The 27,955-nt window shown below is 45.0% G+C and overlaps 1 protein-coding gene across 3 annotated transcripts; it reads left to right on the top strand.

The window, feature by feature from the left end:
* The first annotated feature begins 22 nt into the window (after positions 1-22).
* On the top strand, positions 23-27,718 carry Banf2 (BANF family member 2). 3 transcript variants are annotated; one of them, XM_090352780.1, is made up of 4 exons: positions 23-171; positions 14,039-14,164; positions 16,784-16,912; positions 27,524-27,718. In XM_090352780.1, exons 3-4 carry the CDS (start codon positions 16,787-16,789, stop codon positions 27,668-27,670), a joined length of 273 nt encoding a protein of 90 aa, XP_090208906.1. In that variant the 5' UTR covers positions 23-171; positions 14,039-14,164; positions 16,784-16,786; the 3' UTR covers positions 27,671-27,718. The 3 variants fall into 3 exon arrangements, with proteins under 3 accessions (XP_090208906.1, XP_090208904.1, XP_090208905.1); XM_090352778.1 differs by having other exon boundaries at positions 26-171; positions 14,006-14,164; XM_090352779.1 differs by lacking the exon at positions 23-171 and adding an exon at positions 7,683-7,739 and having other exon boundaries at positions 14,006-14,164.
* Positions 27,719-27,955: the final 237 nt, after the last annotated feature.

Genomic DNA, 27,955 nt, shown 5'->3' with positions numbered 1-27,955 from the left:
CAGTGTGACATCACAATGTAGTCCATTCAGAATCTTGAGACTGATTTGTCCCCTGGGCTCAGGACATTACCTGTGAGAGACAGAAGAGGTCTCAGGACTTACCTGTGAGAGGTCCCCACAGTTACTGAGACAAGCTGCCAACTGCCTGCACTGTCTGCTCAAGTATACCTGGTGAGTGCTGAATTTGTCCCAGCCCCAGGGAAGAGAGAGACAGCCACTGGGAAATGTCCCTGGGCAGTGTCCCTGAGCTTTTTTTTTCTTTCTTTCTTTCCTCTCAGGGCTAGCACTCTACCACTTGAGCCATAGCTCCACTTTCAACTTTGTGGTGGTTATTTGGAGAAAGAGTCTCACTAATTTTCCTTCTTAGGTGGATTTTGAACCCAATCCTCAGCTCTGTTTCCTGAGAGACTGGAATCACAGACATGAGCCACTGGTATTTTTGATAGATTCCTGTGACAGAAAGGCTGGGCTCTCCCATGGCAAATCCAGTAATGTAAGCAAAGCTAGCTTTGGAGTACCAAACAAGAGCTTCAACGGGGCTTGTTGGCAGCTCTCATCTGGAGAGGACAGAGGGAGAAAACTGCACACCAACTTTGTGCCAGATGGAATAGCGCTACTAATGCTTTTAGTTCCTACCAGGCTCTGTGAAGTGCCCTATTCTATTCATCTCCAATCTGGACAGAGCGCTTTGTCCTATGCTGGGAATGTGTGTGTTAAAAGAGGGGTGTTAGTCAGAAGCTACATACACTCCGTGTTAGCTGTCCCCAACAATAGAATACCCTGGAACTAGAAGAGGTGACTTATACAGCTGGAGACCCAATTATCACCACCTCTCTGGAGCTTGAACAAAAGATCTTTAAAGGCCATTTCCAAATCCAAGATTGTAGAAGTTTGGGTCCCAACAGTTTACTCACTTCATGATGGAACCCACATGGGTTTTGTTAGGCAAGGAGAATTTTAAGGAACCCAAAAAAGGTCATACCAACCTCATGGGCTCCAAGTGACTCATTGAGGTGCATGCTGCCTAAGGTGTTCTAAGCTACAGAGCTAACTCAAGAAGTTAAAATGTGTTCAGAAAATGAACAGAGGAACCAGCCTGGGCGCTATTCAAAGGTCCTGTGCTCATCCATTTTCCTTCCTTCCTAACAAGATTATGGTTCAAGCCTAGTATGTTATTATACACCTGGACTCTCAAGCACTCGGGAAGCTCAGGTAAAAAGGATCAAGAATTTGAGACTAGTCTGAGTTTATATAGTAAATTTGAGGGAAGCCTGGGCCACATAGTAAGACGTGTCACAAACAACAAATTATGATTCAGCCATCACTAAGTGACCACTTACTATCTACCAAGTGTGGGTCCAGGGGTCACTTACTTGTTCACTGACCCCATTAAGTGAATGTCATTGTTTCTGTTTCTCAGGTGACAAAGGGTTCTATAACCAACCTGAGGCTATAGTACCAATTGTAGGATTCCACAGGATCAACTAGCAAAGCTAGTCTCTCTCACCTGCTTGGAGAAGAGCTTTCAGGCCTATTCAAGGCTCCCAGCTTGCCCCAGGGCCAGAAGCCATGATCTTTAGCCCAGTTGCCATTGTCTGACTGGGTTCCATGAAGATTATTTCAAGCCCCTCCTGGAGTTTGCTCTGCTTACTTTGGGATTCCCTGCAGACCAACCTGGTTCATCACCCAGGTCCCTGATTCTGATGAAACCAGATGAGCAAGTGGCTGATTTTCCACCAACAGATGCTCTGTGCCCAGGAAGAAAATATGCTAATGGAATCCAGCTTGGGCTAATTGTGGCAATTTCCCTTCTGTATGCCACCCTGAAATAGTAGCCATGCTCTTTTTTTTCACATCAGGGAGCCCCAAATTAGCAGCTTAAATGGGGTTGCAGGAAAGTCAGTGAGTCAGGCCTCCCTGCTGCTGGTTGCACAGATGAAGCCTAGATAGGGGCTTCAGTGAACCATCCACCACTGGCGAACTTGGTTTACTGTGGTGGATAATTTGGACCTGCTGTTAATCTGGAAGAGCCCTATTTAAACCTAAGAGGAAAGTGGCACCTCAAGGCATTTAATGAAGGGCCAAACCCAAGGACACAGATAAGGAGTATCAGGGTTTGAGGCCATCCCAGCCAAAAAGTTAGTAAAACCTCATCTACTAAACAAGTTTCAGGGTGCCAGTGGCATGTGCCTGTCATCCCAGTTACTCAGGAGGCTGAGATCTAAGATTATGGTTTGAAGCCAGTCCAGACATAACATCTGTGCAGCTCTTATTTCCAACAAACTGCCAAAAAGCAGGAAGTAGAGCTGAGGCTCAGTGCTAGAATGCCAGCCTTTAGTGAAAAAGCTAAAAGATAACACCCAGGCCTGGAGAGCAAGTCATAGTATACATGACAAAACAAAAAAAAACAAAAGCAGAGTGTAATTTCTGGTAGGTAGGAGAAGGATCACGCTCTAAGGCTGGCCTGAACAAAAATGGGAGACCCTATCTGAAAAAAGAATGGTGGGGGAGGGGGGAGGGGTAGCAGGGCATGGCATAGTGGTAGAGTGCTTGCACTCTTGGGTGTGATTTCTCGGTAACACACACACAGACATACGCATGCACGCATACACACACACACACACACACACACACACACACACACACACAGGCAAAGCCAGAAGTGGTGCTGTGGCTCAAGTGGTAGAGCACTAGCCTTGAGAAAACCCAAGGACAGTGCACAGGCCCCCAGTTCAAGCCCCAGGACTGGCAAAAAAAAATTATATATATATATATATATATATATATATATATATATATATATATATAAAACAAAAGTAGGCAGGGGAAAGAGATAGCAGTGCCTGCTTAACAAGTATGAGACCTTGAGTGTATGGGGAGAAAACATCACGTATCAAAATATCACATCTGTTACTCTGCTTTTATTAATAAACTGAGGCCAATATAGAAAAGGTGACCTAGGCAAAGCCATGTAGCTAGCTAGTGTTGTGTAACAAGGCCACACTTCATGCTGTGTGGAAGTGTCTCCAGGACAGCTACAACCGCTTGCTTCTGCTCCTTCTGCCTGGAGGGTGTTTGTTTCCTTCTCCATATACCTCCTTGAAGCAGCTCTGGACTTCTTTCTATAGCAGGGTCCTGCAGGGAGTCCCCAGAGTGTCCCAGGCTGGCCGGGGACATGGCATTTACCATGGTGGCAGCCCTGCAGGAACCACAGAAGAGTACAGAAGAACCCGTGGATCTGTCTAATGCAAACATGACCACCCAACCAGCAAGACGCCGCACTGGCGAGGCTGAAGAGGCCCCTGCTTAGCTTGGCCCCAGCTCTAGGATTTGGTGCCAGGCCGACCCTGAGAGGGCCAGGCAGGAGGGGCCAGAGGGAAGGTAGTGTTGTTGTTCCTGGAACCAGGCATTTAGTCAAAATCCAGACAGAGGGTGCATCAGGGTTGTGTGTGCTGACATCAGGGTCATTGCTGTAAAGGACATCCACTCTTGAGACCCTCCTGGGCCTGGATGTTTTGCACGGGCTACTCAGTGACCCACCCTAACAATGCTATGACCACAGAGATAAGAGAAAGGTAGTCCTGGGTGAGCTGGCTGAACTCACAGGTATTTTCTAAGTATGAAGACAGCACACTCTCATGCATTTCCTTGCTAAGGTCGTGATCTTGTTGCATCTAACTGCTCCAGTTTGCCATCGGGCAAACTCAGCTAGAATGAATTCTTGCCTTGTAGCTCTGTTGTAAAGAGTTAATATGAGCATTGTGAAGCAGTAAGTTTCCCTACAGTGGCCAGAATGGAGAGGTGAGGGCCAGGGTCATCCAGCAAAGGACAACCTAAGATCCCATGTCCAGCCATGCCCTGATATGGCTTCTCCTGCCTCTACCTTTGCCACTGAGGGAAAGGCAGGCAGCGTTCAGTGAACAGCCAGGGATGGCACTGGATACAGGGCTATGCACAGGGTTTTCTCAACGCTCTTCTGCAGAGGAGGACAAGTGGTGTATGTGTCTTTTAGCCCGATCCTCTAGGGCACAGCCAGGGTGGAGCACAATTTTCAAATGCCACCATCACGCACACCAGTCACTGGAGGGAAGCAGTGAGAATGGAACTGGGCACACAGTCAGGTTTGTACATGGACAGCAACAGAAGCAAATAGGTGATGTGATTTGTTTTGTTAGAGTTACAGTGCTACAAATATGTGGATTATTGCTCAATGTTTCAAAATTGGGAACTTGCTGTTGCACACTGCTAGTGTGTGCCTCCAATCCTAGCTACTCAGAAGGCTGTGAACACTGAAGATTCCATCTCCAAAATACCCGACAAAAAGCCCAGCTGAAGGCATGGTTCAAGTGGTAGAGCTCCAGAAAAGCAAGAAAACAAATAAGTAGGAGGTTCTGAGTTCATATCCCATACTTGCAAAAAAAAAAAAAGAGGAAAAGGAAGAGGAGGAGGAAAAGAAAAAGAAAAAGGAAGAAGAAAGTAAGAAAGAGACTTGTACATAAATATATGAACTTGAGGACATTTTTTTAAAAATCTGGTCACCTGGAATCTTCTATAAATGGGGCTCCCTGCCTTCTTAGCTGGAGTTTATGCTACTTCTCCCCAGCCTGTTGCCTGCCATGGTATCCTCACTTATCATTGCCCTTGCACTATTGTTCCTCAAGGACTTGTTTCTACTCCTCTGCCCCCTCAGACTTTTGTATCTGTAACTCTCTGATATTCAAGAGATGCTTGATTAAAAAAAAAAAAAGTCAAGGGGCCAGGAGTGTGGCCTAGTGGTAGAGTGCTTGCCTAGCATGCACTAAGACCTAGGTTTGATTCCTTGGTACCACATAAACAGAAAAAGCCAGAAGTGACGCTATGGCTCAAAAGTAGATTGCTAGCCTTGAGAAAGTGCAGGACAGTACTCAGGCCCTGAGTTCAAGCCCGAGGACTAGCCAAAAAATAAAAATAAAACTAAGTTCTTGGGGCCAGGAGCATGACCTAATGGTAGTATGCTTGCTTAGCATGCAGAAAGCCCTAGGTTTGATTTCCCAGAACCATACACACAGAGAAAGCTGGAAGAGGTGCTGTGACTCAAGTGGCAAAGTGCATGCCTTGAGCAAAAAAGTGTTCAAGAATAGTGCCCAGGCCCTAAGTTCAAGCCCCAGGACTGGCAAACAAAAACAAAAACAACAAAAAATGAAAAAAAAATGAAGATCTCTTCCAGGTAAACCTTCCTAAAAATTCTAGTGTTGAGATTGACTCTCAGCAGGAGCAAAACTCATTCTTTCCAGGCCAGATAGGTTCATTTATTCTGAGAAATGTGTTTGAGCTTTCCTACTGGTGTACATAGGAGGAGGCAAACTTACCTGGAGACCAAAAGGTGTCCAGAAATGACAAGTCTCCTTCCTATATATAGTCTACATAGGAGAGACTGCTAAATAAAGAAATGCAAATCTTTGGGTGGATCCTTTCAGTGTGGCCTTAAAAACTTGGCTTTGAATGGAGACCAATCAAGAAGATAGAGGTCTCCTGCTGAATCCTTTTAATGAAACCACCCACTGCCAGCTAACTGAGTCACAAAGTACAAAACAACAACAAACAAACAAAAAACCAAAACAGATAAGAAGAAATCTTAAGTATGTCTTTGCATCCAGGGAAGGAAGCCCAGATAAACTCTCAATTACTCTCAGACAATTTCTGAACTGAGACAAGATGCACATACTCACTCATATTCATCCTGTTGCAGAGCTATGCAAACTGAGGCCCGGGGATCTGAGCTTCCTTGGTCCTTAGAAGGCACCGGAACTTCTGTGCTGGGGCTCAGTGGGCCAGAGGAAGCAGTAAATGTGAGAGCAGAGGAATAAAGGAAAATGGACCCTCATGTAAGCCATTCTGCCTGGCAAAGAGCAAAAGGAAAACACATGAATGAAATTAATGTGGTATTCAAACACTGTGCAGTTGCACAGGCCCATCTGTGCCTCAAGATGTCTTCTTGCTAGCTACTGTGGTCTCTTGTTTATGTTTGCTTCCAAAGTAGAGGAATTCACTTCTTGGCTAGGAAAAGGAATGACCCTCTCAGAGCCCCAATGGAAAACTTTCTGAATGACTCTGTCATTGACAGCACAGTTATCAGCCTGTGCCATCAGTAACTTAAGGTTGGGTCCAGTTACTGTGTCTTGTCCATGAAATGGGAATAGTAATAAAAGAGATTTGATAGACAGATTCAATGAGAGCTTGGAGCAGTGCCTAAAAGCTTGGGAGCCTATACAAGCACTTACTGCTTTCTTAGCTTGAGCTCTAATCCAAGTGCAAGTTCAGATGGTCCCTGATTGTCCATGCTTTGACTTGACAGTGGCACGACAGTGATTCCATTCAGGAGAGATGATCCTCAACCACTCAGTATACTCTGTAACCCCTTTAGAAGTAGAGAAGTATCTGAGTAGGGACCATGACACACTGAAAGAAAAGTAAGGAAGTGTGAGATAAGGTAAAGCAGGCAACCACAAGCAGGGAACTTCCGTGGGTAACTGAAGCTTGTCCCCACTGGAGACAGCTGGGATGTGGGTAGACACTCCAAGGTTGCCTCCTCAGTTTACCCATCTTTCAAAGTAAAACAACTCTGGTCTGCTTCATTCTGAAGATTAGAAGTGATGAAGGTGGCAAGACACTTTCACATCATAAGCGTTCTGCCTGCATAATTCACGAGTGCCATTTGGTTTTGTTTCCCACTTGTCTCCAGCTCTTCTGTTTCTACTTCTAGGGTGGGCCAGGTTGGCACTAGGGCTTTCTAGATAAGCAGGGGCACCCTGACTTCAAACTAGAGTTTGCCTCCAAGGCAATGTGAGTGATTTCTGAATAACATATTCTGCCACAGTAACCTCTCCAACTAGGCACTACCACTGTTTCCTTCATCCCTGAAATCCATCAGACCTCCAGAGGGAGGAGAAACCCAAGAAAGAGAACTCTTTCCCCTGGGGTTCACCCCAATGCCTGGGTATAGCAGGTTTGCTGACTTCTCAAAGTCTGGCTGTGTGGCATAGGGTTTGCATGTTGAAAAATGGCAATCACCTGGCCCAGTGGCTCACACCTGTAATCCTAGCTACTCAGGAACCTGAGATCCTCAGATCATGGTTCAAAGCCAGCCCGGGCACAGAAGGACCTGAGACTCTTATCTCCAATTAATCACTAAAAAACGGGAAGTTGGGCTATGCCTCAAGGGGTAGGGCAGTAGCCTTGAGCTGAAGAGCTCAAGGATAGTACCCAGGCCCAGAGTTCAAGCTCCATGACCCACAAAAAGAAAATAAAAATCACACAGTGGCTCATCCTCCTTGTACTCATCTATACAGAGATTCTTAGCATCTCCACCCAGTGGGTAAGAGGCACATAGCCTACTGAGCAAAAAGATGTTTATGTCTTCAGTGGGCTTCCCAGAGATGAAGGGAGGACCAGAATTCAGTTACACATGACTCAGAGTTGGGGGGGGAGGGAGCTGGCCCTCTGGTGTCCAATGGAATGAGTCAGCTCTGTCTGATGACAGAGAACACTCTGGTGCCATCGTGGGCTTCACTTTGTGACAAGGGAACAACACTACTGTGCTCATTTGTCTGTCATTTGTTGTCATTAGCTGTCCTCAGGCAGGAACCTGGGCCTCCCAACCTCCCCATGACTCCAGGTGTGGTGGCTTCTGTCTCCTAGGCAACAGTCCTTGGCTGTGGGAACTGTTTGCTAAGGCACCTGCTGCAGTCAGGAATCCAGAGGTACCTACCACCCTGTCCCTTCAGTTTCCTGCCACCTCCTTGCAGTATGAAATGTGGTCCGCTCCTCTCTGGGCTGCTTTAAACTCTCTGCTGTGAGATGCAGTCGCCTTGGAGATGACTCTGCCCCTCTTGGGTTTTCCCAAAGGAGTGATGTGGCTGTTGGGGGAGGGGGAGAGGGAGGTGAAGACAGATGCCCATTGTGTCTTGCAGGCAGTGGGAAGAGGGGAATCTGAATACCTGTAGAGTCTGAGGGATGGTGACTCATCTTTAAGGCAGTGTCACTGATCTGGTCTCCTGGTCCCTTGCTCTTGGTAATAAGGTCCCCTCTTGAGACCCTTTATCCTTCACCCAGCATCCTCAAGGCATCTTTGGCCTTGTCCCTGACTGCACACATCCACTAACGAGCCACTTGCCTATTGAGCCACAGTCTTCTGCTGCTCTGTCATGTCTCCACAAGATGAAGGAAGCAGGCCACAGTCCCTGCATACTCCCCAGGCCCCACCAGCATCCTATACACTTCTCTCTTGGAATCTAACACACCCAATGTCTACATTTGTGTCTCACAGAGCCACAGGGTCAAGGCTCCAGCCTCTATCGTATGCTTCCCAAATATCCATGCTCCCTCCTCTCCTATCCCTGGAAGGGTGGTATGGATAGTGTGTGCTGTGTGCGGGAGAGGGGGGGCGGAGCTTTCTCCTTTTTGGGACCCCTGAGGCAGAAAAGGTAGACTTTCCAGTCCTTTTTTCTTCTCTCTGGGACAAGAAGGTGCTCTAGTCACAAAGACTATTTATCCAGAGGTGTAAAAAAATGTCTGTTCTGGGACCAGGGGCATGGCCTAGTGGTAGAGTGCTTGCCTAGCATGCCTAAAGCCCTGGGTTCAATTCCTTGGTATCACAGACAAAGAAATTGTCAGAAGTGGTGCTGTGGCTGAAGTGGTAGACTCCACACTGCCTGGGGAAAGCCCAAGGACAGTGCTCAGGCCCTCAGTTCAAGCCCCAGGATGTGTACACACACACACACACACACACACACACACACACACACACACACACACAATGTCTGTTCTAGTAGTAGTAGTAGTGGACATGGGTGGCTCATGTCTGGAAACTTCATTACTCAGGAGGCTGAGATCTGAGGAGTACAATTTAAAACCAGCCCCACACAAAAAATTTTCCAGGCTCTATCTCCAATCAACCAGCAAAAACGATGGACTGGAGGTGTGACTCAAGTGGTAGAATGGCAGTTATAAATGCAGAGCTGAGAGAATGCCTTTGGAAGCTCTGGAGGCCACAAGTGTCTCCCTCCAAAGGGAGGCTTTTATCTTCTAAGGTGTGAATGCAGCCTCCCCAGGCTTCTTTCCACCTTTAAATTCTTATAGGGGAAATGGGGTCCCTAAGGGGTTAAGTCTCAATATCTTGACAGTGTTACTGTCCTCCTTTCTCCATGAAGAAAGAAGAAGCTGTAGCTTTGAGGCACAGGACAGAGGTATAGAGAACAAGGACGGATGTATCAGCAGAGGCAGCATTCTCTCAAATCTTGAAGAAGTGAGAAATAAGTTGTCTGCATTCCATTGGCCTGTTTCCATCAATACAGCCATGCTCAGTGTTAACACACAGAACAAGAAGGGCAGGGACCAGGGGGCAGGGCTCAAATTGCTCCTATCTCCTATCTCTTCTCTCTTTTCATGGTGCTACAAGCCTGAAGTATTTTGGTTTTGTTTGTTTTTGGACACACAGGAATGGATCCTCATAGCTCCGTAAATCTGCTTGACTTAGGAGATGTTGAAGGCTTACATTGTATAGTAAGACAATTTTAGTAAAGGGTGTGAGTACTCTGTGTACACAAATGTAAGTTTTTATTGTTTTGTTTTGCTAATCCTGGGGCTTGAACTCAGGGCCTGAGCATTGTCCTTGGCTTTTTGCTCAAGGCTAGTAGTCTGCCACTTGAGCCATAGCACCACTTCTAGCTATTTTCTGTGTACGTGGTACTAAGGAATCAAACCCAGGTCTTCATGCATGCTAGGTAAGTACTCTACCACTAGCCCAAACTCCTAGCCCCCAAATGTAAGTTTTAAAAGGTAGAGAGATAGGCTTTGTTGGCATGTGCCTGTAATCCTAGGGCCTTGAAGGCTAAGTCAGGATTGTGGCTTCAAGGATAGCTGCAGCTGCATAGTGAGACCCCATTTCAAAAGAAAACATAAGCCAGTGGCTCACACCTGTAATTCTAGCTACTCAGGAGGCTGAGAGCTGAGGATCACGGTTCAGCCTGAACAGACAAATCTGCCAGACTCTTACCTATAATTAACCATTAAAGAAAAGTGGAGGTATGGCTCAAGGGACAGAGCTCCAGCTGAGAGCAAAGACAACAAGGATGACAACAACAGCATCAACAAATAGGAACACAAGACCCAGAGTTCAAGTCCCAGTGCACGCACACACACACACACATACTATTATTATCATAATTCCTTGGGTAGGCAATGTCATTAGCACCCAAAATAAAAAGATAGTATGAAATCAAACCAATCTATTTTCTCAGAAAGAAAAACTCCCTTTAATTTTTTTGCAAGTTAAGGATAAAGATACAATGTCTTTCCAAAGATGGTTTAATGTCATAATTTAATTATATACACTTAAATCACAGATTATGTAAGCTACTTAGAGACACTTTTCCCATTCACGTTTCTTTTTAGAAGGATCACTGTTATTCCAGGCAATTCTCAGAGAATGAAGGCTTCTCTTTGGCTAATGATGGTTTTGAGAAATGCCACTTTTTACATTCTTGTGTAATCTTCCCAAGAGAAGTTGTATCTCAAGCCCCAAATGCTCGTGCACATATTATTGACAGTCCCTCTACTGGCCCCTCCCCATTTATCTAAGGCATATTTGCATTTGTGATTGTCTCCTCAAACTACCATACAACTTTTTTTTGCCAGTCTTGGGGCTTGAACTCAGGGCCTGAGCACTGTCCTTGGGCTTTCTCAATGCCAGAACTCTATCACAGCATCATTTCCAGCTTTTTCTGTGTATGTGGTACCAAGGAATTGAACCCGAGTCTTTGTGCATGCTAAGCAAGCACTCTGCCACTAGGCCCAACTCTCTGCCCCAAACCTTAATATTCTTAACAAACTGAAACCTAATCCTAAAAACACTAATCACTCTCATACAACGTTTTCCACCCTTTTTCCTTTTTTTTTTAGTATTACCATTTGAACTCAGGGCCTTACTCTTGCTAGGCTGGCACTCTACTACTCAAGCCATACTTTCAGCCCGTTTTTTTTTTTTTTGGGGGGGGGGTCTGGTTATTTGGAGATGGAACTTTTCTTCCCAGGCTGTCCTTGAATCATAATTCTCTTGATCTCAGTCTCCTGAGTAACTAGAACGGCAGGCATGAACCACTTGTACCTGGCTTATCATACAGCTCTGCAATCCACTTTAGAGGATGTCTGCCTTGCAACCAGGAAGCCATTCCTTTGGGAATGCAGTTTAAAAATCCGTAGACCTCTTTATTCTTTAAGCATCTAAAACCAGAATTGATTGAGGTCACCCAGTGTATGCTCTCTGGCAGCACTGTGTGGTCTAAAATGAAGTCATGGATCTCTCCGTTCTGGAATGTGAGACTCTTCCAGTCTGGGATGGTGCAGAGACATCTGTCATCTCATAGTTGAGTGTGGTGACAGATGTCACCAACTCTGTGGTCACCATGGAATGCCCTGGGATGGGTCTACTTCCTGAGAGATGGTCTCTGGAAGATTACCTGAACTGTCACACCCTGGTTTTCTGACAGGTGAAATGAGAGAGTTAAGTTTGGGGGGTGGGAGAGAATGGATCCTGAAGAAATTTCATATGTCTCACCTAATTCCTCAGTCAATTCAGCTTTGATCTGTTCTATATAACTAAATTCCAGGCAAAATTTCCTTGAAAGTAAAATCTTTTTTTTTTTTTAATTTACACAAGGAAAAAAGGAGCAGGTGGTTATGAGCTATGTCTGCTCTGAAGTTCAAAGGCATCAGGGTCATGGTTAAGTCTTGTTATTGAGGCTAACAAAGGCCTGGTGCACCAGCTGACTGGGGTAGACACTGCCTTAGTTGCTGGGAGCCAAGCCATATGGTGTCACAGACGTACAGATCCCTCCATAATCTCCATATAGCTGCATCCCTTCATTCCAGCCAACTTGCTGGAATCACCAGACAAGGAGGCAATGGCTTACCTTCACAAACTATTAGAATCACCACAGGCATTTAGGGGAATTTTGAGGTCTAGGCCTTCCATAAGATAACCCCACTAAACTCTGGAAGAGGAACCTAAGTGCCAGGAATCTGTCATCTCCCCATGAGTGTCGAACATACTGTCAAGTTTGATCCAAGTGCAAAACCATCTGTTGATTCCGCAAGGACTTAAAAATAAAATTATTACCTGGTGACACAGCAGTTCCAATGGTGATTATACACCCAGAAGATGTGAGAGCAGGGTCCCACAGAGGGAGTTATGCTGCCACAATCACACCAGCATTATTCATGACAACCCTGAGCTGGAAGCCACCATATGTGTCCACCCATCTATAAAGAATAAGGCTGTGCAGAAGGGACTCGTGCCTGGAATCCTAGCTACTCAGGAAGCTGACATTTGAGAACCCTGGTTCTAAGTCAGCTTGAGCAGACAAATCTGAGAGACTCAATTAACAAGCAAAAAAAAAAAAATGGCAGATCTGTGGTTGAAATGATAGAGCACTAGCCTTGAGTGGAAAACCTAGGGGAGAATGTGAGACTCTTAAGTTCAAGTCCCAGAACCAGCACAAAGAAAAAAAGGAATAAGGAGAATGTGGCCTCTTATCTACAGCAGAATATTATTTAGCCTTAAAAAGAGAAGGAAGATAGTTATAAGTGGCTCAAGCCTGTAATTTTAGCTATTCAGCAGGCTAAGATCTGAGGATTGAGATTGGAAGCCAGTTATGGAGAGACTCTTAATTAGTGACCAAAAAGCTGAAGTGGTGCTGTGGCTCAAGTGGTAGAGTGCTAGTCTTGAACATGAAAAGTTCAGGGATAGTGCCAAGGTCTTGAGTTCAAACCCCAGGAATGGCACAACAAAAAGCTGGGAGAGACGTGGTTCTAATCTACTTGATAGTATAGACAAGCCTTGAGGACATTGTTTCTTAAATCAGCAAACGCAGATAGACATAATCTTGTGGTTCCACCTACCTGAGATATGAGGCACGGGTAAGATTCACATGTGGGAGAGGGTAGATGCCTGGGCCCAGGGTAGGGGAACCAGGGAATTGTTACTGGTGCAAAGGTTCCATTTTCCAGGGCAAAGAGTCCTGGAGATAGGCTGTGCACACAGCAGCTAGACTGCACTTCACACTGATGCATGGTATACTTAGAAAGGCCATCCTTTTGTTGATTCTGTCCTCTCTGGCCTATTTCCTAACAATATTAAGTGTATTTTCTGGCTGCTGATCTTGGAGACAGGAGTCTACCATTAAGCCACTGGCCTTCTAATAAAGACTCCAAGATTTGACCCCCCAAAAAAAAATGGATTCAGGATATTCTATTACTGTAGCCTGAGGTGTCTTATCCACAGAAGGATTGACATTTAGGGCTTATTAAGTCTTCATTTTAGGGTATTTCCCAGCATCTCTGGACTCTACCCAAAACAGGCCAGTAGTGCCTCCCTTTCCCCCAGTGTGACCAGCAAGAATGTCAACAGCCATGGCCAAATCCTTCCTCCCCACCCCTAGCCCCTGCTAGGAGCAGGGAAGAGGAGGTTGTAAGTTATCCATAGTTGAGAAGCACAGTTGGAGCAGAAGTCACCATCTCCCTCAGAGGTGGTTTAAGGGTCCCAGTGAGTTTGGGGTGGGAAATGTGAACTCACACAAAGCATCAATCACCAAATCATTATCAGCGTTGATAACATTGTAGTACTTGCCTCTTATTCTTAGAAGCTATAGTAGGCAGCGGTGTTTAATTTGACAGATGGTCAGCATGGATAGTGGGTGGAATTTTCTCTCAGCCAAGTTGGTGTGGCTCCTAAGACTTCCAAACTACTCAGAAACCCTGTCTGCCTCTGAGCTGGGCCACTAATCCGTATTGTCATTCCACAAGGCCATGGTTTGCTGAGGAGCTTACCTGTCAGTGCCAGAATAAACCAAACCAGCCTTTAACCACACATGGAAAGAGAGCAGTCTCCTCCCTCAGTAAACTAGTTAGTATGCATGCACATCTGTGTGTTTGACAAACAATGTCTCCTATCTTATATCTCCCTTCCTAGGATCTGCAGGTAACTGGAAACCTTTCTCCTCAGGAGCCCCGGCTTTCCCTCAGGGCCTTTGGACCCATCTTTTTCCGAAGACTTTGGTTTCATCTTAAGTGTTTCAAAACGTCTCATAAAACAAGAAGACTCACACGAAGGGCTCTGCTTTGCAGAAAGGTATAGAGGAGGATGGGGGAAAGGGGATGGGGATGAGAGAGGGGACAGGCTTTGTGACTTGGCAGGCATTGGATGAAGCCAATAATTTAAAATCACAAATGTTACTCTGTGCCAAGAACAGTACTGAGCAACAGGGATAGAAGTTAGGTGAGAAACTAAGGCCAGGAGGAGACATCCACAACCCTGGGAGCTCATTGGATTGGCCTTCTAACAAATTTCTCTGTTATCACAGAGAAGAACTACCCCAGTGTTTGTCCCACCATCCCCACCACTGCAACCCAGAAGCTTTCTGAGCCTGGAGGTGCAAGATATGTGATCAGACCATGAAGACTCTTTCTGTTGGCCTGACACATGACAATTGGGGCTGCAAAAGACATTTGTTGGTGGCTTCTAGTTAAAGAGATCTCTAGGTTTGCCTTTGGGAGAAAGGAGTATGGCTTGAAATAGTAACGGTAGGTTCTTGTGTAGCCTGACTGTTTCCATGAATCTGAAGATGGATGGGATGGACAAAGACAGGCTAACTCAACAGAGTGGCAGGGAAATCATCCTGGAGTCTTGGTCAAACTATACTTGATTGCTTGGTAGAAGTATATACTAATAAAAAAAATCTCCTGATAGAAGCCATATAAAACTGGATTTTCTGTTTCATGCATCATGAACTGTGTAGATTGAAACAGACTTTGGTACCAGGAAGAGGCTACAATAAGTAAAATCCCCAGGTTAGGATTGAGGAGAGACTTGTTTAGGCAGAGACCAGCAAGGATGCCTTTGCTCAAAATGAGAAGATGGGAAGCCTGGCTTGGCAAAATGGATGACACTGCTGGACACAGATCTTATCCTAATAGAGTCCCTGTCTGCGGAGATCTTATGGGCAAGGTATTAGCTGCCAGTGGCAGTCTTCGTTGAGGTCCTCAGAGATGCAAGTAGAGAAGGAAGTTGGCCCATTTGAAAGGAGAAATTAATAAGCCAGTTCTGCTGGCTTGAAAAACCTGGTATTTCTAACTAGCGTTAGAAAATCACAAACAGGTGACTTAGAAAAGGAGTTACCAAAGTGATGCTTATATCCTGAGATTGCCCAGTCCCTAAACATGTACACCCTAAGAAGTAACGTTCTGGGCTGGGAGTTTGGCCTAATGGTTAAAGTGCTTGCCTAGCATGCATGAAGACCCGGGTTCGATTCCTTGGTACCACATATAGAAAAAAGCCGGAAGTGGTGCTGAGGCTCAAGTGGTAGAGCTCTAGCCTTGAGAAAGTCCAAGGACAGTGCTCAGGCCCAGGACTAGCAAAAAAAAAAAAAAAAAAAAAGAGGTAACGTTCTAAAACAGTGTCTTAAAACAGTGTGTCTCCAAGGAAGGCACCAATCCCATACCCACTCAGACACTGAGAGTGGTGAGGGAGGTGTGTTCTGTCCAATCCAGCACTTCAGGCTAATCTATTCTTTGAACAAGAAGTTTCCTTCACCATGTAGGCAGGGTGATCCTGTGTTTCTATCCAGAAAGGTGCATTGTTGACCAAGTACAGCTGAATTTGTTTCCCACCCTCCCCCTTTCCAAAGAAGCAATCCTTATTTCTGATTTCCTTTGATCTTTTCTTTCAACATTGCTGGCTATGTGCATGATGATGAACTTTGGGATTTAGTTCATACATTACCTCCAGATATCATCTGACCCTGAATCTGAATCCAGTCACTAGCTAAGTCATAGGAAGAGGGAGGAGCAGATATTTATAACACTCCTCTAGGGGCAGGAGGAAAGACTATTCAGTTAGCCAGAGGTAGACTATAACGGGACATTATGGCTATTCCCTAAACACATTATCTCATTGTGGAAAATAATTCCAATTGTGCTCACAGCTTATCTGCCTGTGGGGAAAGCTAACTACGTCTACATCTAGGACTGGGGCATATGGTAAATACTGCTTCCACTAGTAACAGTTAGTAGCGTTTGCATGCTACTCCTAAGATATGAGCTCCCTCCACCCAACCCTTTTTTTTTTTTTTTGCTAGTCCTGGGGCTTGAACTCAAGGCCTAGGCACTGCCCTTGAGCAGTGCCTTCCTTTTGGGAAGGCGATACTGGACAATGGAGCACATGAGAAGTAACCAGGGGTGAAAGCCACCTTAATTGTATCTTATCCAGTTTCACCCTAGACTTGTGAATTGTTTAAGGTTAGCATGATGATCTGTTACCTGCAACCAAACAACTTACCTATTAGAGAATGATCAGTGCTGAAGTAAAAGTATGACAAAAGCATTGGGTATTCGAGAGAACACAGGTTAATTAGCTAAGAAAGAGCAGCTGGCTTTCCAGCATGTAGAATGGAAAGCAATGGAAAGAGACTGGCAGTTTTTAACATCAAGGACATCTTTTAGTTAGAATTGGCTTTTTGTGACTCACCTGCAGCCAGCATTTTATTTCTCTCCATTCATCCAGGAGGGTCTAGAGGTAGAAAGGACTCCTGGGACAGTTGGCATGTAAATGTCCCCCATAGACATGAGATAATGGATGAAAGTCTGCCATCTGTTGACCCAGTCCCGCTGTAGGCTCAGGGAGCTCCCCCGAACCCTCTCACACTGTGGAGTCAGACACCTCCTCATGCTTTCTCTTCTTCCCATACTGCAGGAGATGGAGCACATGTCTCCCAGGCTGAGAGCCTTCCTCTCGGAGCCCATTGGAGAAAAGGATGTTGCCTGGGTGGATGGCATCAGCCGAGAGCTGGCCATCAATTTGGTCACCAAAGGTTTTAACAAGGTAATTTGTTGTCCTTTTTCTTTTCCACCATCTCTTCCTAACCTCTCTTCCTCTATTTCAGCCAGATGGTAGCCTTTGCCACGTGTCCTTTTGAGGGACCATAAGAGAGCAAGGCTGGCACTTGGCAGGGCGCCACATAACTCAGTACTGATGACCCTGCATGCTTGAGCAGCCTCAAGGGCTTGCAGATGAGGGGCAAACAAAACTGCTTCAGCTCAGAGCAGCTGGGCTGGGCATGATTCCCTCGGTTAGTGTTCAAATACCCAGTGCTTGATAGAAGTGGGCCTGCCACCAGTGTCTGGACAGACAGAGCTGTCAGAAGGGATGGCTTGAGCACAACCCCCACCCTTCAGGAACTGACCCATAGAACCTGGCTTGCCCCTATCAGGACACAATCGTTGGCATGGCGTGTGACAGGCCAGCATCCTGGGGGTCTGTACCGAGGTCAGAAGCGGTCATTACTAGCTCAAGAATGGCTTCAGGACTATCCAAAGCAATCGGAATAGATTAGTCATTCTTCCATTGCTATACCAAAACATTTGATGTGGCGTATTTTATAAAGAAGGCACTATAATATAGTGCATATTTCATAGTAGGAACTCATATAAAGGAGAGGTGGATCACATGGCAGGACTGGAAGGCAGAGGGTAAGGATGGCACGTTCTTATTCTTTTGTATATTCAACTTATCTATTTTGGTGCTAGGTTGATCCCAAGCCCCACACAAGGTAAGTATGTACTCTACCACTGGCCAACACCTTCATGCTTCCCATACGATTTTTTTGCCAGTCCTGGGGCTTGAACTCAGGGCCTGAGCACTGTCCTTGGGCTTTCTGAAGTCTAGAGCTCTACCACTTAAGCCACAGTGCCACTTCTGACTTTTTCTATGTATGTGGTACCAAGGAATCAAAACCCGGTCTTCATGCATGCTAGGCAAACACTGTACCACTAGGCCAAACTCCTGGCCCCATCACACCATTTTTTACTTATTATTTTTAAGATAGGGTCTCATTTCCCACCCAGGCAAACTCACTTGCACCCTGATCTGCCTGCTTTAGGCTTATTGTAGTTGTGTAGTTGCTGGGGTAACAAATGATACCACTATATTCAGCTTCCCTCCATGGACATAGAGTCTCTTCCCAGAATGGCCTGGAAACCTAATCCTCTATCTCAGCTTCCTGCTCAGTGTAGGATAACAGGCATGTGCCTCTATTCCCAGCTATTGGCTGACAGGGGGGCTTCTCATGAACCTTTTCACATGGACTCATCTTGAACATTGAGCTTCCAGATCTCTGCCTATACAGAGTAGCTAGGATTATAGGCATTAGCCATTGATGATGGCTTAAATATCCCTTTTCTTCAAAACATAAAATAAAAGTTATTTATTTTAGTGTCTTATTGGGATTATAACCTCTGGGAATTAATTGATATGGAGGTTTCCACTTGAAGAAGTTTTATACGGATAGATGTACCCATATAGCCACCACCCTGACCCAGTAACCAGACACCTCTGAAATTCCAGATGGCTCCCTTGTACCTCATATCCCCTATTCCAAGAGATAAACACTGTTCTGACATCCATCACATTTCCTTAATTGTAGGGTTTCATACTTACCCAGCTGTGTTTATCATTTAAAAAAATATTCTGGGTTGAGGGTGTAGTTTAAGTGATGGAAAACTTATCTAGCAGGTACAAGGATTCCTGGTATCAATCTCCAGTACCTCATACAACATATGTATATATTAAGGCATATTTGTGTAGAGTAGATTTGTGGTGAGTTGACAAATTCATACTCAGGAGCCATTATCACAGTGAAGATTTAGCACAGTCCCATGATTTCAAGATATTCAGATCCTGGGCTCTCATCGTCACCATCAGTTCCTGGTTTCTAGCTCTTCAATTTTCTCTTTTCCCAGTTAACTTTGTTGTAAATATATATGATACATGAGATGATGTGTGAAAGATAAAGGAATGAATGATACCTGTAGAACTGGCTGACATGGAGTGAGGGCTAGAGGAATTACCTGTAAGTGCCCTGTAGTGTAGATCTATGGCCCCTTGTGCTTTATAGCCTTCTCTTCAGTAGCATCCAGCATCCCCCTGGAGGCCCAAGAGCCCCTGATGTCTAGCCCTGACACTGGGATCACACCATTTTCATTGCCTTGTGCCTCTCTGATGGTCACCTCTCCCTTTTACAAAGAGGCAGCGGCTCCGGAGTTGGTGCTTTGCTTGAGGTCCAAGCAAGGGAAGAAGGCTATAGAGTCTACTGTTCTAAGACACAAGACCAACAGGTAGTTATGTCTGTCAGGAAGAAAGCTTAGATTACTATATGGTTGTGAGACCCTATATCAAGACCCAGAGCCTGGATGGGGAATAATGGTAAGGGGTCACAGAGGAGACCCAGAAGTGTCCCTTCAAGATAAGAATTTCCAGAAGCAGGTGGGGCTGGAGAGGGAGGTGTGTGAATAGGACCAGAAACTGGAGGAAGGCAGGAAGAGCCTGTGAGGGCAAGGTTCTCAGATTCAGCCTGCTGCATTTTTATTTTCTGTCTGAGGGGCACCTGAGCCTTGCATCTTGCTGAGCTTCACATCTCCCTAAGCCTCATGGTATCTTCTGTTCTTCTTTATGTTTCCTTTTTTTTGTCAGTCACAGAGCTTGAACTCAGGACTTTGACACTGTTTTTGAGCTTTTTGCTGAAGGCTAGTGCACTTTGAGCCACAGCTCTACTTCTGGTTTTCTACTGGTTAATTGGAGAGATGGATCTCATGGAGGGGTCTCAAAGTCCCCTCTGGCTTTGAGCTCAATGTCCCCAGTGCATCTTCTGCCTTTGCTGGATTCTGCAGAGATGGGACTGTCCTCCTGTTTTTCTCTCCCTGGACTGTGACCTCAGCCTATGGTCTTAGCTGGTACTATGGGTCATGGATAAGAAGCACATGTGTCTGTCCCATAGGCATCAAACCATTTCTCAGACCTTATATCATACCCCACTGGCTGTACATGAGGGTTTTTTTTTTTAAAAAACTATTCATCTGCCAGACACAGTGGCAGGCACCCATAGTCTAGCAAAAGGAGGCTGAGATTGTAGGATTACTTGAGCCTGAAATTTGGAGCCACTCAAATGGGCCCTTGATTCTCTTAAGGCTCCAGCATCACTCTCTTCCTCTAGAAAACTTCCCTCCTGTCCCTTCTACCCAAAAGGCTCTGTTTTCTGAGTGCTTTGAGCTTTTGTTGGGAGCTCTTATCTGATATCTGTACCGTGGGACTCTAGTTTTCCTTCAAATCCACTGGTTTTAAAAGTATAGTTGACCATGGTTCCCCCCCAAACTCCTCTGATGGGCTCTCTGTCAATGTACTTACCTCTCACCAAGGCTGAGTGAATTTCCAGACATCCAACATATTACAAGTAATCAGGGCAGGACACTGCGAGGTGTCTGTCCTCCTGGGAAGATAACTCTGGAGTTCTTCAATGGTATATAAGTAACTTTAACATCCAGAGAATTTGATTTAGTTCTAGGCTCTTTGTTGGCAGTGTAATCCCTATCCTTGAGACTAAATACAACTCTTAAGAGATACATGGGCTGGGAATGTGGCTTGGTGGTAGAGTGCTTACCCAGCATTCATGAAACCCTGGGTTCAATTCCTCAGTATCACATACACAGAAAAAGCTAGAATTGGCACTGTGGCTCCAGTGGTAGAGTACTAGTCTTGAGCAAAAAAAGGCTCAGGGATAGTGCCCTGAGTTCAAGCCCGGACTGGAGAGAGGGAGGGGAGAGGAAGAGGGGAAGACAGAGCGAGCGAGAAAGAAAGATATTTGGAGGGTCCAAGTAGAGTAAATGTTCTGGATATCTGTGCTTTGCACATCTCCTCTAGTGGAAGTACTATGTGGGGTTTGCTATATACCAGTACTTCTAAGCATTCTATGTATTATGTATCTAGCTATCTATGTATCTAGCTATCTTAACTGTGATATATATATATATATATATATATATATATACTTCATTTCTATTTTACCAATAGGGAAACTGGGTAGCAGAGATAGAGGTAGAGGTAACAGAGATAGAATTTGGGTCTGAACAGATCAATCACAGGGCTCAGGCCTCCAGGCTCCATTATGCTGTATGGGCTACTAGAAATAAGTAGCCACCCCTCACTCCTATGCTCTCAAAATGCCAGGGCTTTTCCCTGGTCCTCCCTTGTAAATTAGCAGAAAGGAACAGAGACTGAGCTCAGGACAACGTGACCCCGAGGGTCAGCTGCCATGTCTGGCATGGTACCAAGTCGTAAGGCTGAATTACTGAGGGCCTCAGCTCCTGTCTGTCCTGGGCTGGCATAGCACCCTACTACCTAATGTCTAGAGCCTGCAGGGAATCGGTCACATGGCTTTGGAGTTGCTCTGTTTTGAGCTGCTAGATAAAGGATTCCATGAACCTGGAATTCTGGATTTTATAGTATAAGCATATCTACCCAGGAGGCAGGAAGTAGAGAAAAGGATCAAGGCCAGCATTGAGCTGAGCATCCATACTAAAAGCACAGTGATAAAAGCCTAACATGGGGCCGGAGGTGTGATCTGGTGGTAGAGTGCTTGCCTAGCATGCCCTGGATGTGATTCTCCAGTACTACATATATACAAGAAAAAACAGAAGTGGTGCTGTGGCTCAAGTAGTAGAGTTGCTAGCCTTGAGAAAGCTCAAAGACAGTGCCCAGGCCCTGAGTTCAAGCCCCAGGACTGACAAAACACAACACAACACAACAAAAAAGCCTGACATGATTGATGTTGGTTTTGCAACATCAGTGAACATGCAGATCTTGAAGTCTGCTTAGAGGAGAGCAGAACTGAGCTGTGTCATTGCCACATAGGCCCACCGTCATGTGAAGGACCTTTGGGACGGGTGCTGAGAGTCTGAGGACTTAGGCAGAGGGAAACAATAGAAGCTTGAGAATGAGAAGCCAAAATAATAGATGTTTATGTAACAAGGGCAGGTGCCGTTGTCAAGGTTTAACACTTTAATGAGCATCGACCAAGGCCTCCTATCTCATTGGTAGTGCCCAAATGCAAAATGAAAAGGAGAAGCTTTTCATTCAACTGTAGTTAGACTTCCAAGATACCAGCAGCATGACAATAGACATACGGCGGCTCTTCTATGCCTGGGGCTCTACCTACCCATCCAGTCCATACCTAAGGAAAGTCAATCTTGGTGCAGATTCACATTGCTATCCTTTAGCAAGAGGTGGACACACACTTGGGAGAAAACTCCTGGATAGCTTATCTCACTCTTCTCTCACTCTTGCAGTTGAGGACTAGTCTGTCCTTGTACCACCGTCTTGCTGCTACAAGGAAAAATGCCCCTTCTGGCTTAGTCAAGGCCCACTATCCAGGATATCTTCTCAGGATTTCTGTACCAACTTCTTTACATCTGGGGTTCTGAAAGGAAGAAGGGGCAATGCCTTCCCCCAGTTAATAGTTTACTTTCTGGAGCCAGCAGAGAAACTAACAGGCAACAAGCAGAGCCATGATAGAACTTTATGATGCTTTCCTCCCTTGGAGGCACAATGACGTCCTCACAGCTGAGGGAGAAGGCGGGTCACCTTTCCCTCTCTACTTGCTAGAAGATGCCAGAATGAGACCAGAGGGAAAGCTGAGGACTGAGCGTCAGGTGGCAACTTGGCATATATTCCTGCCATGTTCCTGGAAAGTTTGCCTGGATCCCATCTGTTGTACATTCCTGACTTTCTGGCTGCTGAGCTTGGTGGGCTGGGGAAGTTCAGATGACCAGATCAGCTGATTTCCACAGCTGGCTCCTAAATGGGCAGTAGAGAGCAGAACAATGAATGCATGGGAAAAAGACAGGCAGGAGGCCCAAGCTCTCAGATCCTTAGGGAAAATGCAGTGCGCAGATTCACATGAGGAGCCGATGGATTACAGTATGCCACCAGGTATCTCCAGAAGAGGGTGGCCTGTCAGGCTGGGAGTTTAGCCTAGTGGTAGAGTGCTTGCCTAGCATGCACCAAAGACCTGGGTTCGATTCCTTGGTACCAAATACATAGAAAAAAGCTGGAAGTGGTGCTGTGGCTCAAATGGTAGAGCATTAGGTTTGAGAGAGCTCAAGGACAGTGGCCAGGCCCTGAAGTCAATCCCAGGACTGGCAAAACAAACAAACAACAATAACAACAACAACAAAAAAAGTATGTAAAAACATCACAGTAAAACCCACCAGTGAAGATGGGAGACTGATAAAAAAAAAAGAGATCATGCTGAGCAACTCTAAAAAGTGATTAAAGGATGAACAAATACAGCGGTGATACTCAGTGAACACTATGTTGAAAATAAACTATACAACTGTGGGTGGGGATGGGAGAAAAAACTGGGAGAAAATGAAGGAAGGGGTGGCATTGTCCAAAAAGAATGACATAAAATAGTAACCCCTCTCTACATCACTTTCATAACAATTTGAAAACACATAAACAATATAATCCATTTTAGAAGAATGACTAATGTAGCAGTGTAAAATCACCATAAAATCCTGGCGTTGTTTCTCTCTTCAATTGGACAACAACTAAAAGCAAAATCCCAGGCTGGTGATATAACTTAGTTTAGTGATAGAGTGCTTGCCTGAGTATGTGCAAAGCCTTTAGTCTGACCCCCAGCACCAAAAAGAAAGAAAGAAAGAAAGGAAGGAAGGAAGGAAGGAAGAAAGAAAGAAGGAAAGAAAGAAAGGAAAAGAAAGAAGAAAGAAATCTAAACTCAAGCCCTGGCTTGATGGTGCATTCCAATAATTCTAGCTACTCAGAAAACTGAGCTCTGAGGATTGCAATTTGATCCAGCCTGGTCAGAAAAGTCCATGATACTCTTATCACAACTAATCACCAAAAAGCCTAAAGTAGAAAAGTGGTTTGAGTGGTAGAACATTAGCCTTGAGCAAAAAAAAAAGTAACCATGCCCAAACTGAGTTCATACCTCAGTACCACACACACTCACACACACACACACACACACACACACACACACACACACACACACACACACACAATCATAAGCTCTAGTGCTTGGGTCCATTTTATGACTAGCCTTTATTTGATTTTACTTGTTTGAAAAAATATGTTCCTTTTGGTTAAGATGAAGTTTACTTTGTTTTATGTAACAGAAAGTCAACAGACTCCAGCAGGTTTTCCTGGAAAAGGCCCAGAACTCAAAGGCGTAGGTGGATATTGGTTTTTGCTCATTCTGAGCTGGAGAGCCCCCAAACCAGGCCCAAGAGACAGACATGTAATGTGACCTGAAAGCTCTAGCCTCCACCATGTAATGGCTTGGCCAGTTTATGCTCAAATAGTCTTGGGAGATATCTTTCTCCACATGGTCCTTGTTCCTCCTCATCAATCATGGTGTAATAAAGCTATAAAAGAGAAATGAAAAGCTGTGAAGGGCATGTAGAAAACTAAAGAACACTGTAGAAACATGAGTCATGGTGCACTTCACATTTAACTAACATGTATTGTTTTAGCAGGTCTATTAAAACAAATAGTTTCTATAAAACTAATAGTCCAAGACAAAGGCTATGCTCCCACATGCAATGCTATAATCCTGGAAACTCAGAAGATCTGAGCAAGGTTCCAAGCCAGTTCAGGCAGGAAAGTCTATGAGATTTTGATCTCCAAGTCACCAGCAAAAAAAAACCAAACAAACCAGAAATGGAAGTGTAGCTCAAGTAGTAGAGCTAATCTTGAGTGAAAAAGGCTAAGCTAAGGGACAATACCCAGGCTCTGAGTTTAAGCTCTAATACCTACATACAGACATATACAAACACACCAATAGGAGATCATGCACACACTCGTTGAGAGAGAGAAATGGGGGGGGGGGCGGGGGAGAGACTGCAAGCGGTCATACAAGCAGAGTCTGAATAGTTCCACAATAACCACCTACAGGCTGCAGAGACAGAACCGTTGAGTCTAAGAAGTTGGAAAATTCAGGGTACAATAGGAAATTATGATGTGGCCCCAGTCAGTGCCCGGCTTGGAAAAGAAATACAGGTTTAGCATGTTTTAGACTTCCAGTGCTCTTCCCAGAGGACTGCATCTCTCAGGATATAGAAAGAGGAATTTGCATTCTTTGAATGTTTTGGCATTTGGCTCACTTGATTTACTTTGCAGGGCAGGGTCCACAGTGGGCTTTGGGAAGGGGAAGCCTTAGCTTCCACTGGTCCACACTGTGGTGCAGGAGCCTGGGATCGCACAGGTGGTGTACAAAAACAAATCCATGCTAAGATGCCCTTCACCTGTCAGCCACATGTGCAGGATTTCTCAGCTGAGGATGATGGGGCACCATGGGGAAATGCCTGCGAAAGATTATGATTGGGAAATTAGTGTGGAATGAGGGAGGGTTCATAGACTCATTGCTCTATAGCTCAGAGAAGTACCTTGGTGAGGGGAGTAGCTCAGTGATAGAGCATTTGCCTGGCATAGGTGCATACCAGGTCCCCTACTTAAAACACTGGCACTGGACCAACCTCAGTTGGGAACATATTAGGAATCGAAACTCCTTAGGTACCAGTGGCTCATGTCCCCCTAATCCTAGCTACTTAGGAGATTGAGATCTAAGGCTGACATCTATGGTTTAAAGTCAGCCCAGGCAGATACATCTGAGAAACTCTTACCTCCATTAACCCACAAAAAGCCCGACGTAGAGGCATGGCTCAAGTGGCAGAGAGCCAACATGGAGCAAAAAGAAAAGCTAAGTGACAGTGTTGAGGTCCTGAGTTCAAGCCCCACTGCCAGCACAAAAATAAATTAATTGTACATATGTGTGTATGTATGTGTGTATGTATGTAGTGGAATAGAAGCTCAGATTGAGTGCAATGCTCACACTACAATTGTGAATTCAAGAGGCAGAGATTAAGAGGATCTTGGTGTGAGGCCAGACCAGCCAAAATAGATATAGATAGATAGATAGATAGATAGATAGATAGATAGATAGATAGATAGATATGGAAAGTCAACAAGCACCAGCCAGTTTTCCTGGAAAAGGCCTAGAACTCAAAGTGAAACTGGGGTTTTAGGCTCCAGACAAAAAATCAAAAGAGTTTTTCATGTCAGGTCCTACATGCCAAATGAAGACACATAATGAAGGAGGGAGGAAAGAGATTCATCACATAGAAGCCACTAGAAGACAGAACTTCAGTGTATCTTTCAGCCATGTTTAGCTGTCTTCAAGGGTACAGACATGGGCCTTAGGTTAATGGGGTGAATTTAGGGCAGGGAGTAAGCATGAATATGTATAATATACAGAATATACAGATGTAGCCTGGTTGACCGTTTTCTCAGTCTTTGTCTCTGGGAGAGTTTCAGAGAAGTTCTCACTTCATCCGTGGAGGGCAGCAGGACCAAGTCAGGCTTTGTTGCCAGGTCACTGTTGCCTGGCAGTTGATCTGTAGTTTTTGGCTGTTCATTTTCCTTTGAAGCAGTTTTACCTTTTGCCACAAGATTATAAGAAAGCGTTGTCTATCTGAGGGGCATTTGCCTTTGGTGACAAAATGCTTATCAGTCAATCTGGTCCTTCCTGGAGGTGATTGCAAAGTGACTGCAAAAAAGAACAGCTCTGATCAAAGGGCACACATGCACAGTGGAGTCTGGGTGCCCAGCTTTTATTCTACTATTACTTAACTCATGGACCCAGCAAAAGCAGCTTTTAAGTTGCCTCTTATAAAAGGTGTGGGTGAGGGGGCCGGGAGTTTGGCCTAGTGGTAGAGTGCTTGCCTAGCATGCACAAAGACCCATGTTTGATTCCTCAGTACCACATACATAGAAAAAAAAAAAAAAAGCCAGAAGTGATGCTATGGCTTACGTGGTAGAGTGCTGGCCTTGAGAAAACCCAAGGACAGTGCTCAGGGCCTGAGCCCAAGCCTAGGACTGGCAAAAAAAAAAAAAAAAGTATGGGTGAAAGCTGGTTCTCATTCATTCTGGGCTAGAAAATCCCCTCAAACCAGGCTCAAGAAGCAGACATGTACTGTGACCTGAAAGCTCTACAGTCTAACAATAAGCTAGTGCATGTCTTATCATCCTAGCTTTGTGAGAGGTATATAAATGGAGGATCGGTCTGGGTCAGCCCCAATAAAAGCATAAAACAACTAGAGCAAAAAGGACGATAGGCATGGCTCAAGTGGTCAAGTACTTGCCTAGCAAGCACAAGACCCCAAGTTCAAAGCCCAGTAATACCACAACCACCACCACAATAATAATAATAATAATAATAATAATAATAATAATGTGGAACTCTCATGTATCATTCTTGACTTACACTCTGAGTCAGAAACTCCTTTTACAAGCTATGCAGTGATGCCTGTGCTCCTTAAACAGTGAGGAGTGGGCAAGTGCACTCTGGGCTAGATAACCTTCTTCATATCTGCCCTGGAAGATGAATAATCTTCCTCTCACCAATTGTCCCCAACCCTTCTGGCTCTAGTCAGGGTTTGGGGGACTGACAATCTCCCTCAAATCTGATTCATTGCCCAACATTTGTCACCAAAGTCTGGATGGCTGGAGGAGGAAGAAAGGGCACATCAGAAACATATTATGACAACTTCTTGTTTGCTTCCTTGCCTTGTCCCTCTCTCCTAGGCCTATATCCTGCTGGGCCAGTTCCTTCTGATGCACAAGAACGAAGCTGAGTTTCAGAAGTGGCTCATCTGCTGCTGTGGTGCCACGGAGTGTGAAGCCCAGGAGAGCTCCAAGTGCCTGAAGGAATGGTGCACCTGCTTCCTGTAGAAAACCCTTCTTAGCCCCTGGGCCGGAAATGATACTTCTAGACCACTAGGCTCTGAGTCATTACTTGTGTTTTCGACTAACAATACACATACACATGCATGCTAAAAACAAACGTTCAGTAATATAAAGGACCAGCACAAGAAAAAAAAACACACAAATCATTCTCTATACAAATTTATACATCAGATTGTACAATTTTAGTCTTAGACAAAAACTGAATTTCAATAATGAGTAGTTTAAACCATAGCACCTTAAAATAATGAAGAATATTATCAGTTAAGTATC

Source organism: Megascapheus bottae, chromosome 18 (genome assembly GCF_031878675.1).
Source record: "Megascapheus bottae isolate mThoBot1 chromosome 18, mThoBot2.hap1, whole genome shotgun sequence".
Classification (NCBI taxonomy): domain Eukaryota; kingdom Metazoa; phylum Chordata; class Mammalia; order Rodentia; family Geomyidae; genus Megascapheus; species Megascapheus bottae.
The sequence above is the reverse complement of the archived record's forward strand: the minus strand, read 5'-3'. Positions and strand labels throughout refer to the sequence as shown.